The sequence below is a fragment of the Mastacembelus armatus genome, chromosome 9, assembly GCF_900324485.2.
Source record: "Mastacembelus armatus chromosome 9, fMasArm1.2, whole genome shotgun sequence".
Taxonomy (NCBI): Eukaryota; Metazoa; Chordata; class Actinopteri; order Synbranchiformes; family Mastacembelidae; genus Mastacembelus; species Mastacembelus armatus.
The window spans coordinates 838,442-848,421 of record NC_046641.1 but is presented as its reverse complement, the minus strand read 5'-3'; the positions used below and the strand labels follow the sequence as shown (position 1 = coordinate 848,421).

The following is a 9,980-nucleotide window of genomic DNA, read 5'->3' as shown; positions in this document are numbered from 1 at the left end:
GTTCCTTAGGAGTTTTGTTGCTCTTTTTCCCTTTAGTTGTTATCCATGGCTGTGCTTTCCTCTGCACAGGAGTTGAGGAGGATGATAACGCTGGCCAGCCTGTCACATCACAGATCTCTGGGCGCTGAGTTCTGCCTGTTGCTTGTCCTCTCATGTCAGAGGGAAGTGATTTAGTAAGTTTACAGTAAGGACCATGCACATTCTCTCCCTCTTCACAGACTGTGGTACTGATTTGCACCCAGGGATGCCTCTACCTACCAGCAAGTTGTACAGTCTCTCTAAACCGGAGAGAGAAGCCATGGAAAAATATATTTCTGTCTCTAGCTCAAAGCATGGTAAGGTATCCTTTTCTCCCACTGGAGCAGGGTTTTTCTTCGTGGAAGAAGAATGAAACCTGTGGCCCTGCATTTATTATAGAGATCTAAATGAAATAACTGTGAAGAACAAATACCACTCCAATTTTGCCTTCCTCCATCATGCCATGGGCTTTACCAACTCAGACCTACATAACTGAAAAATAAGGTAAACGTTCTCTAGTTTTAGTTTAGGTTATTTAGGTTCTTGATTTGGGAGAATTGTGGTGAGCAAGGAGCCATAGTCAAATAGCTTATAAGGATGAGACTAAGTTGATGGTTAATCCAGTTAGACTGGCATTTATTTGAAGATTTGATATGCTGGAAAAAATAGACATTAAACATAATTACATACCAATTCATTTCATGCATAGATTCAGAGTAAATTAAATAACTTAATTCAATAACTAAACTACTCCAATTCCACGAATTGTTGATAAACAATGAAATGAAAACCACAAGACATTACAGTCAGTTTTCTGTTTAAATAATTGACTTCACTTTCATCACTTTGTGACCAACTGCATATTTCAAGTGGTACAGAAAAGGTGTGTCAAATGTGTATGACATATTGTGAACATTGATAGATCTGTGAAGGGCACAACAGTCCAAACAGCTGTTATGGAGCTAAATTTTCACACTTGCAGTCAGCAAAGATGATGACATACCTCCTAAAAGTCAAACTACGCAAGAAGTGAGTGGAAAGACGATAACCACTTAGGTTATATTTATCTGTGGGAGGGGCTGTTCCTTTCCATAGTGACTGTTTGCAGTATCTATAATACATTTATTCCCTTTGTTAGTTTAAATGTAATTTATAATTTCACTATTACTAGACCTGATCAGCAATTTTGTTTTACAGGGTTTTAGTTACAGTTTCCTTGCTTTTTCCTTATTTACCCAAAATAACCAGATATAATTATCTTCATTCATAAGAAATCATTTTCTCTTGGAGATCTACTGGCCTATTACTCCTATTGTAATGCTTGGTATTGTTTTTTACTAACGATAGCTAGCTTAACTTAACTAACATTAGGAAACTTAGTTGTGGCACAGGTGGCAATGAAACAGAACATCCAAGTGACGGGCTGTTCTTCTAACATTGTGTTAGTGCAGTTCTGTCTGCATACAAACATTAAGATTCCCACTCACCAGATATTAAAAGGCAGGTCAGATTGGATGACGGAGAATGTTCTGGCAAAGGGCGATGTGTGCATGCACTGATACACACACCTTGTTGAGAGCTAGAACTGGAGAGTGCAAGCAATATGTCACACATACAATAAAAAATAATTAGCCCTAACATTAAACTATAGTTATCCAATACTGAAATAAACGTTATTAGAATGAAAGCAAACAGCAGTTAAATGTCTAAAAAACAATCTTTAAATCTAATGTTAGCATTAGTGAACAAATGCGATTGAAACATCTTATTAGATTTTGTTAGGGGTTTCAGGTTTGAGCATAGTTAAAAGGCTTGACAGCAGGAACTGCTGTTCGGCCTATGGGCCGGAACAGTAGGCTGACCAGCAGTGCAGAGTACCCGACCTTTTTGGAGTCTCTCGGGGGGTTCTGAAAGGTGCTCCTACTGGGGACTTCATAATTCTGTTGGGGGACTTCAATGCTCACTTGGGCAGCGACAGTGAAACCTGGAGGGGCATGACTGGGAGGAACGGCCTCCCCGATCTGAACCTGAGTGGTGTTCTGTTGTTGGACTTCTGTGCTAGTCACAGTTTGTTCATAACGAACACCATGTTCAAGCATAAAGGTGTCCATCAGTGCACATGGCACCAGGACACCCTAGGCCAGAAGTGGATGATCGACTTCGTGGCCGTGTCATCTGACCTTTGGCCGTATGGACACTCAGGTGGCAGAGCTGTCAACTGATCAACACCTGGTGGTGAGTTGGATCCGCTGGTGGAGGAGGAAGTGGGACAGACTTGGCAGGCCCAAACGTACTGTGAGGGTCTTTTGGGAATGTTTGGCCGAATCCTCTGTCAGAGAGGTCTCAATTCAATTAAATTTCAATTCAGTTTTATTTGTATAGCGCCAAATCACAATACAAATCATCTCAAGGCACTTTACAAAAACAAAAACTAAAAACCCAACAAATCCCTTATGAGCAAGCAGTTGGCGACAGTGGAGAGGAAAAACTCCCTTTAACGGAAGAAAAAAACCTCCAGCAGAACCGGGCTCAGTTTGGGTGGCCATCTGCCTCGACCGGTCAATGGATTACTCAGAAGAAAGTTTCCTCTGTTTCCCATTTACCGATTCTGTACAAACACATCTACAGTTATTCTAATCTAAACCATATATAATATTCAATCCAGTAAACTAGTACAAATACTGCAAAACACTTTGGATCATCGTTACACACCATATAGGAACAGTTATAAAGCCATCTCTGTACTGGCTTTTGGGAAAAAAAGCACCAGAATAAACAAAGAATAATACAGGAAGCGCCAACCGTCAGAAAGGGCAGACGTTGGACTGACCAATCAGAAGCTACGCTACAGTTAGCACTCAGTGACATTGATTGAGACATGTTCCGGGCCAGCCCTGATGAGGTCAGCATGTTTACAGAAGTGGTGATGGACTTCATCACTAAGCTAACTGATGATATCGTACCCATGGTGACTGTGAAAGTCTTTCCTAATCAGAAACCTTGGGTGGATGGATCAGTCTGCAAGGCACTGAATGATCGCACTTCACCCATAGCAGTGGGCAGCCATCGCTGTGGCACCTGGGGAGCAACTGGGGGTCCAGTGCCTTGTTCAAGGATCTCACCTCAGTCGTGGTATTGAAGGTGGACAGAGCGCTGGCTATTCTCTCTGCCCCACCAACAATTCCTGCCGGTCCTGAGACTCGAACCCACAACTTTCAGGTTACAAGTCCGACTCCCTATCTTTTTAAAAGATTTGTCTAAATCTACTAAACTCCCTTTCCAGCCATTGTGATGTCTCCTTTAAGGTTGGGACGTGTGCCATGGAGCTTATCTCCTCTGATTTACAAACTTCTTTTTCAGAGGGGCCACAGTATCAAGTGTTTCACGCAGTAAGACTACAGCACTGTCAACAATATGATCAATTTGGGTCAAAAGAGGATTTGGGGGAAATACTATTAAACGTTCAATTTCAATGTCAGAACAAGATCAAGGCTGTGATTACAACAGTGGGTGGGTTAATTTACATTTTGAGAGAAACCAGTTGAGTCTAATAGTGAATTTAATGCAGTGTTGAGATTTGTTAGGTTTTTGGACATTTTTATAATAAGCTCAGAAAGAGTCTGACGTCTAGGATTAAAGATAGAGGCTTTATTCTTAACAATGCTTGGGATCTGATAGAAAGGAAGGAATTTCATGGGCACCAGAACAGGTGGAGGAATTCGGTAATTTTGACTAAGGTGGCTTTTACTGTTAATAGCTTAGGGAGGTGGAGTGAGTAGCTGGTAAGCAGTAAGATGACCTTGATTTCCCTTTTCGGGTTCAGGTGAAGGAAGGGATTCCGGAACCATTGTTACTTCTGCACAGAAAGGAAGAAGGAACACAAATCCCCATAGTCCCAATTTACTAAATAAAAACAAACATAATTTTCCTCTTCAGTTGCACAGACATACAGTTCCCAGTGTCCCCAAGCTCACCACTTATCACACAGTCCAGTGTGACTGGGGAATATAAAATTAGTCTTTGCACACTTAATGAGTCAGGAAGTCCAGAAGAATCATAAAATGAATAACAGCACTTCCTAGCTGGAGCGGCGTCCGTGGTTGATTCGGGTCCTAGGGAATCCTAATCCATAGTCAGGGTCTTGTGATGCAGGCAGAATCAGAGTCATTCGGTGAGGGTTATTTTCCACAAGTGAAAATAAGGCAGGCAGACTACCACTGGTTAGGCAGAATCAGAAGAAAAGAACAGTCCAGATTTAACTTAAAAAATCGGGCCATATAACATTGAATGGCTGGAGAGTGATCACTAGAAAGCAAACCACAGTCTGGCAAAGGGTGAGTCCCAACAACCTACTTATATAGTGGAAAAAACAGGTGGAATAGGTTAATGGAACAAGTTACTGGAGATTACCTAGAGTAACACAGGAAATAGCTTCCAAAATAATTCTTAAATAGGAAGTTTCAGAGAGCATAATCCTAACAGAGATTATTTTCAACATGAATGTTAAAATCTCTCACTATAATGACTTTACTGTAATGGACTGGTGACCTGTCCAGGGTGTACCCCTCCCTGCATTTCACCCAAAGAGACCTGGGACAGGCTCTAGCAGATCCCCGTGACCCTAATTAGGAAAAAGCGGGTCCAGATAATGGATAGAATGAATGAATGAATGAATAATGACTTCATCCGAAACTACACCAAAGAACTATCTGCTGTCCATGAATCCTAAGTCCTTAGTCAGCATTTTTCAAATGTCACTGTGATTGATGTTGCTTTGTCTGATCATTTTTGTGTTTTTTTTTATTTGTCCATAATTCCCAAAGATGCAGCAGGACCTACACTTGTTCAAAAAAGACATTAATAACACCAGGACACTGTTTATGGAGATGATTAGAGGACAACATCATCTGCACATTGAAGATTTGTTAAATTCATATACTTTCAAGAGTCCTAAATGTTATGGATTTGATTGGTCCTGTTAAAGTGATCAGGAACAGGCAAAAGGCGCTGTGGAGTAATGATAACAGTCAGGGCACAGAAAGGGAGTGCTGGAAGGCTGAACGAAAATGGAATAAATCAAAACTTCAAGTTCATTATGACATTTCTAAGCAGATGTTGCGTATGTTCAATGAAACTCTACGTAGAAAAAGAAAAATGTATTTTTCTGAAAGCATCGACAACAGCAGTAACAACTCACATATCCTGTTTGCTACGGTGAATAGATGAACAAATCCTCTGCCTCCATTACCATCAGAACTAATTTGAATTTGTATTATTTAGTGTCTTTCTTCTTTGAGAATGTGTGTATTGTACAAATAAACTAGTTCTGGTTAAATGATAAATTAGCCAAACAAGCCAATCCAGGCAAAAAAAAAAACATATTTATTTTTGTCATATTATGCAATGCTGAGAGTGTAACAGGTTGTGCTGTCAGTATTTTGTACGCAGGTGTGCTGAAGCTGATAGGAGGTCTGCTGGCCTTTAAAAGCATATGGAGCAAAAGCCAGTGTGGTGAGAGACAAGGCATCAAGACTACAGGTAAGAATTTACAAATGTTACTGTAATAATTGTTTTCCCTTTTGAATTCTTCTGACATCAGGTCACTTTCTGCTCTAAAGGGGAAAAAGATAACAAAAAGATTAGCTTGAATGGGCTGGTTTTGGATTAAGAAATCAATTTTAAATCACATGTTTTTGCTCACCAACTTATCCTTCAATAACAAGTAAGTCTTCACACCTACAGAATAAAATACCAAACATTATATAAAAAATCAGCAATGCTCAAATTGAATTAACCAATTAGCTGTAATTATCATAAACAATGAATGTGTTGTGAATACACATTGGGAGTTGTGGAGTTACTCCCAAACTAATTTAACTATGTACAAGCAACACATCTGATAAGCTAAACACCTAAAACAACATTACATAAAAATAATTTTGGTCAGTTTAAGGCATCTACGTTCCTCTACTTGACAGATTACTTTTTTTTTTCCAGTGTTTTTATTGAGCCAGCAGTATTTTATAAAATTGTTATGACAATCAAAGCTCAAGTTATTTTCATATAACAGTTATTACACATGAACAGTGTGAACAATAATATAAAGAAAATTTAAAAAAAAAATATATATATATATATGTGTGTGTTCTTTTGGGGATATCTTATCCTTTCGTACTGAAGGGTGTTTATTAGTTCATCTAACCACATTTTTGAAGTAGGAGCTGATACACCATTTCACAACATCATAATTGACTTCTTAGCTGTAATGAGGCAATATGAGACAAAACATCATTCAACATTATTCAGCTTCTTGTCCAGTTCTGATGTGTTAAAGATTAAGAGCAAAGGCTCTGGCTCAGTCACAATGTTTATGGTTTTAGACATAAACCCAAATAAGTCATTCCAATATGACTGTAACTTAGGATGCAACCGCTATGAAGCTATGAAAGCTATGAAGAAGAGTTGCCACTGAGGCTTGACATTTGTCGCATATAGGCGACACCTCTGGATGTATGCTATGGAGTTTTTGTTTAGAGTAGTGAAGCCTGTGAGTGACTTTAAACTGATTAAGGTGCATTATTTGAACATTTGTGTATCTCCTTAAGGCTGTCTCTCCATATCTCCTCAGAGATTGGTTTCATGATCTCTTCTTCCCACTTAGTTTTGTAGGCTTCAGAGGAAGGGGGACTAGTTGATAGTAAAATATTCTAGATGTGGGATATCATCTTCTGTGTATTTGACAGCAACGTTAAGCAGCTATCTATTGCATGTGAGTGAGTTTAGATTTTAAAGTGTTTCAGGTATTTCCCTACATAATCTCTGATTTGAAGATAATGGAAGAAGTTACTGTTTTCTAACCCATATTTTTTGTGGAGTTGTGCAAATGTGGCATAAGTGCCATCTACATACATATGGATTACAGTCTTCTGTTTCTATTTTCAGCCAATTAGGTTCTGGTATCTTATGATCGAGCCAGTAAGTAAAGTTTTTGATTGCCGAGGCCCAGTAATAAAGCATAAAGTTTGGGAGCGCTAGTCCACAATCTTCCTTTGATTTACACAGATGCTTTTTATTTATTCTATAGGCCTTATGTCCCCATAAAAAGGGGATTTTTTTATAGAGTCCAGTTGTTTGAAAAAAGATTTCTTCAAAAAGATTGGAGTGTTCTGGAACAGATATAGTATCTGCGGAAGAAACATCACCTTTATTTTAGGTTGCACATGGGTGGTGGGTTGATTGTCACTTATTAACTGGATATACTTATTTTGATGTAGGAATACAATGTTCAATAAATCATTAACTATAGGAAACGGAGAAACTGAGTGATCTCTTTTATTGCTCTGCATGGTGGGGGTGTGTTGTTGATTTTATTATCAGTTCTCAAAACAAAACTTCATATTGGTATTAATACTTCTGATATCTATGTACCCACCCCCTAATTAATAAATATGCATCAAAAACAAATAGATTGGAAGATGATTGAATTGTCCATACCATAAAATTGTGTCTTCAGAATGATTAGATTAAGGTCAATGGAAAAACAAATACAGCTGTTATCAGACTAATTTTTCACACAATGTTCCAACTTCTCCACTGGGTGTATGGCACTCACAATGAACTACTTTATTTTAGGGGATAGATTTGTTTATAAGATGTGAATTAATTTTACAGGTTTGTGTGTCCCAGAGGTTCCCCGCTGTGGAGAAGCAGTGGTTCAACACCCTGCTTCACAACCAAAGTTAATCATATTAAAACATAAAACAAAGAAACAAAAAAAAAAAACAAAAGCATTCTGGAAATTTAATGTTATGATTTCCATTTCATATTGAATGAATATGACATAAAGGCTTTCTGACAATATTGAGATAAATACCTCATAAATTTCTTTGTTATTCTTGTGATGGATTCAGTGATTTCTACATTGGTAAAAAGGGATGGAAATCTGATAAGTACAAAAATTCATAAAGGCTGGTGGACATTTTTAGCAAATCTTCCTGTTCAGGATCATGCAATTAATAACAGGGGGCTACTAATTTGCAAATAACCATGCACTTTTTCAGAGACAGACATGAAGTTAAATTGGGGTAAACTAATGTGGTCACAAGCATTGGAAGAATATGTCATAAGACCTTCACAAGTCCAGTGTAAATGTCTGTACCCAGATTAAAATTATTTTCTTCCTCCACAGCCTCCTGTGAAGCTATGGCCTCCAGTCTTACCTTCCTCCAGTTGGTCCTGTGCTGTCTGACTGTAGCTGAAGCCCAGCTGAAGCTGTTTAACCTGCGGGCCACCAAACTTCCTTCCGACATCCTGGGAACCACAGATGGCTATGTAAAGGTGTTCTGTGGCTCTGCCACTCTGGGTAAAACATCTGTTCGCAAAAATGATGCAGACCCCTGGTGGGAGGATGAGTTCAACTACTTCAAGGCCCATGAGAATGATGTATTAAGGCTTGAGGTGTATGACAGTGACCTTTTGTTTGATGATCTGCTGGGAGTCTGCCAGAGACAGATCAAGCTGGGGACCCATCAACATGACTGTTTCCTAAAGAAAGGTGGAACCCTCCATTACGCCTATACACTTGGTACACAAAATCAGTAAGTCTTGTGATAGTTGTCCTTTACATCCAGCTGTCATATATCTGTACTACAGCATAAATACATTTTGATGTATGGTTTTAAGAGACTAGTCTGTAGGCTTTTGCAATCTATTATTCACATTTTCTCTGACAAACCATGGTCACATTACCCAGAAAGATTTTAACTACTTGATTGAATAAACCCTGTAAACATTCCAGTCTCTATGATGCTTAACTGCTGATTTTTCCCATTCTTTTGTGCTTGGGAAATAGAAATAAAGTTTCCATACAGCAAGAAAACTCTTATTCTTCTCATTGTCATTACTAATTTAATTGAATGCTATAATAAGGGAGAATGCGTTAGAGAATATTAACCCATTTGTATACACTTTATTTTAAGTTCATTCAGCCGTCTGTGAGAGAACAGTTTGAGCAAAATGAAATGCAGTGGAATGGTTAGTTGTTTGTGACTGAACTCAGTCAGTGCCTACAAATCACTAAGTTTGTATTACATAAAAGTATTACATAAAAAAATAGACTAACACCTTCAGAGACTAAAACTAAATACAAATAACCTTACAAGAGAAACAATGACAAAATGGAGAAATGTTTTCATCAACAATAAGTGAATGCACAAATTAATTAAAAAACATAATAAAGGTTTAATGCAAAATGCTTTTTCAGTGTCCTACAGATCTGCATACTTAAACTCGCAATTTTTGGTTAATATTTACCAAAACAAACTAGACGTACAGGCAGGTATTACAGAGTCCAAGCACCCTCACCGACCCATGCAAATATCAACTAGATTGCAGGTTGCCAGTCTGAGGTCACGTGAAATTACATGAATAGGATGCGTTTCATACAAGATAGGGCAACTGAACAATAGAGCTTTGGGCCATACAAATTCTGGGAGTTTCATGGGAGAAATAAAAACTGGAGGGGGGGCAGGTGTGACATATAGGACATGCCTGGGTAAAACAGGAGTGTGGAAAAGTATGGTTTAACTGCTAATCTAAAGTTCTGTCAATAACAAAGATCTCAGAATGACTGAGGACGATCACTGGTGCCATCTCCTGGTTAAAACAAAACACTACACTGCACTAACACGACTGAAGTCTCAGAACTCTGAAATCTTAAAATTCACATTTATTTGTACAAACTCAACTTATTAATAAGATAAGAACTGAAATTTAACTGAGTTTCTAGAATTCCTAACTGATCTAGTACTTGGTTCAGATAAAGTCATTATAGTGGGAGATTTTAACATTCATGTAGATGTTGAAAATAGTAGTCTCAGCATGGTATTTAATTCATTATTAGATTCAATTGGTTTCTCTAAAAATGTAAATAAACCCACCCACTGTTTTAATCACGTGCCACT

At 38.3% G+C, this 9,980-nt stretch overlaps 1 protein-coding gene across 1 annotated transcript; it reads left to right on the top strand.

Moving 5' to 3' along the window:
• Positions 1–5,448: 5,448 nt before the first annotated feature.
• Positions 5,449–8,899, top strand: LOC113138973 (perforin-1-like). Its single transcript, XM_026321885.1, has 2 exons — positions 5,449–5,556; positions 8,207–8,899. Exon 2 carries the CDS (start codon positions 8,221–8,223, stop codon positions 8,617–8,619), a length of 399 nt encoding a protein of 132 aa, XP_026177670.1. The 5' UTR covers positions 5,449–5,556; positions 8,207–8,220; the 3' UTR covers positions 8,620–8,899.
• The last annotated feature ends 1,081 nt before the right edge of the window (positions 8,900–9,980 follow it).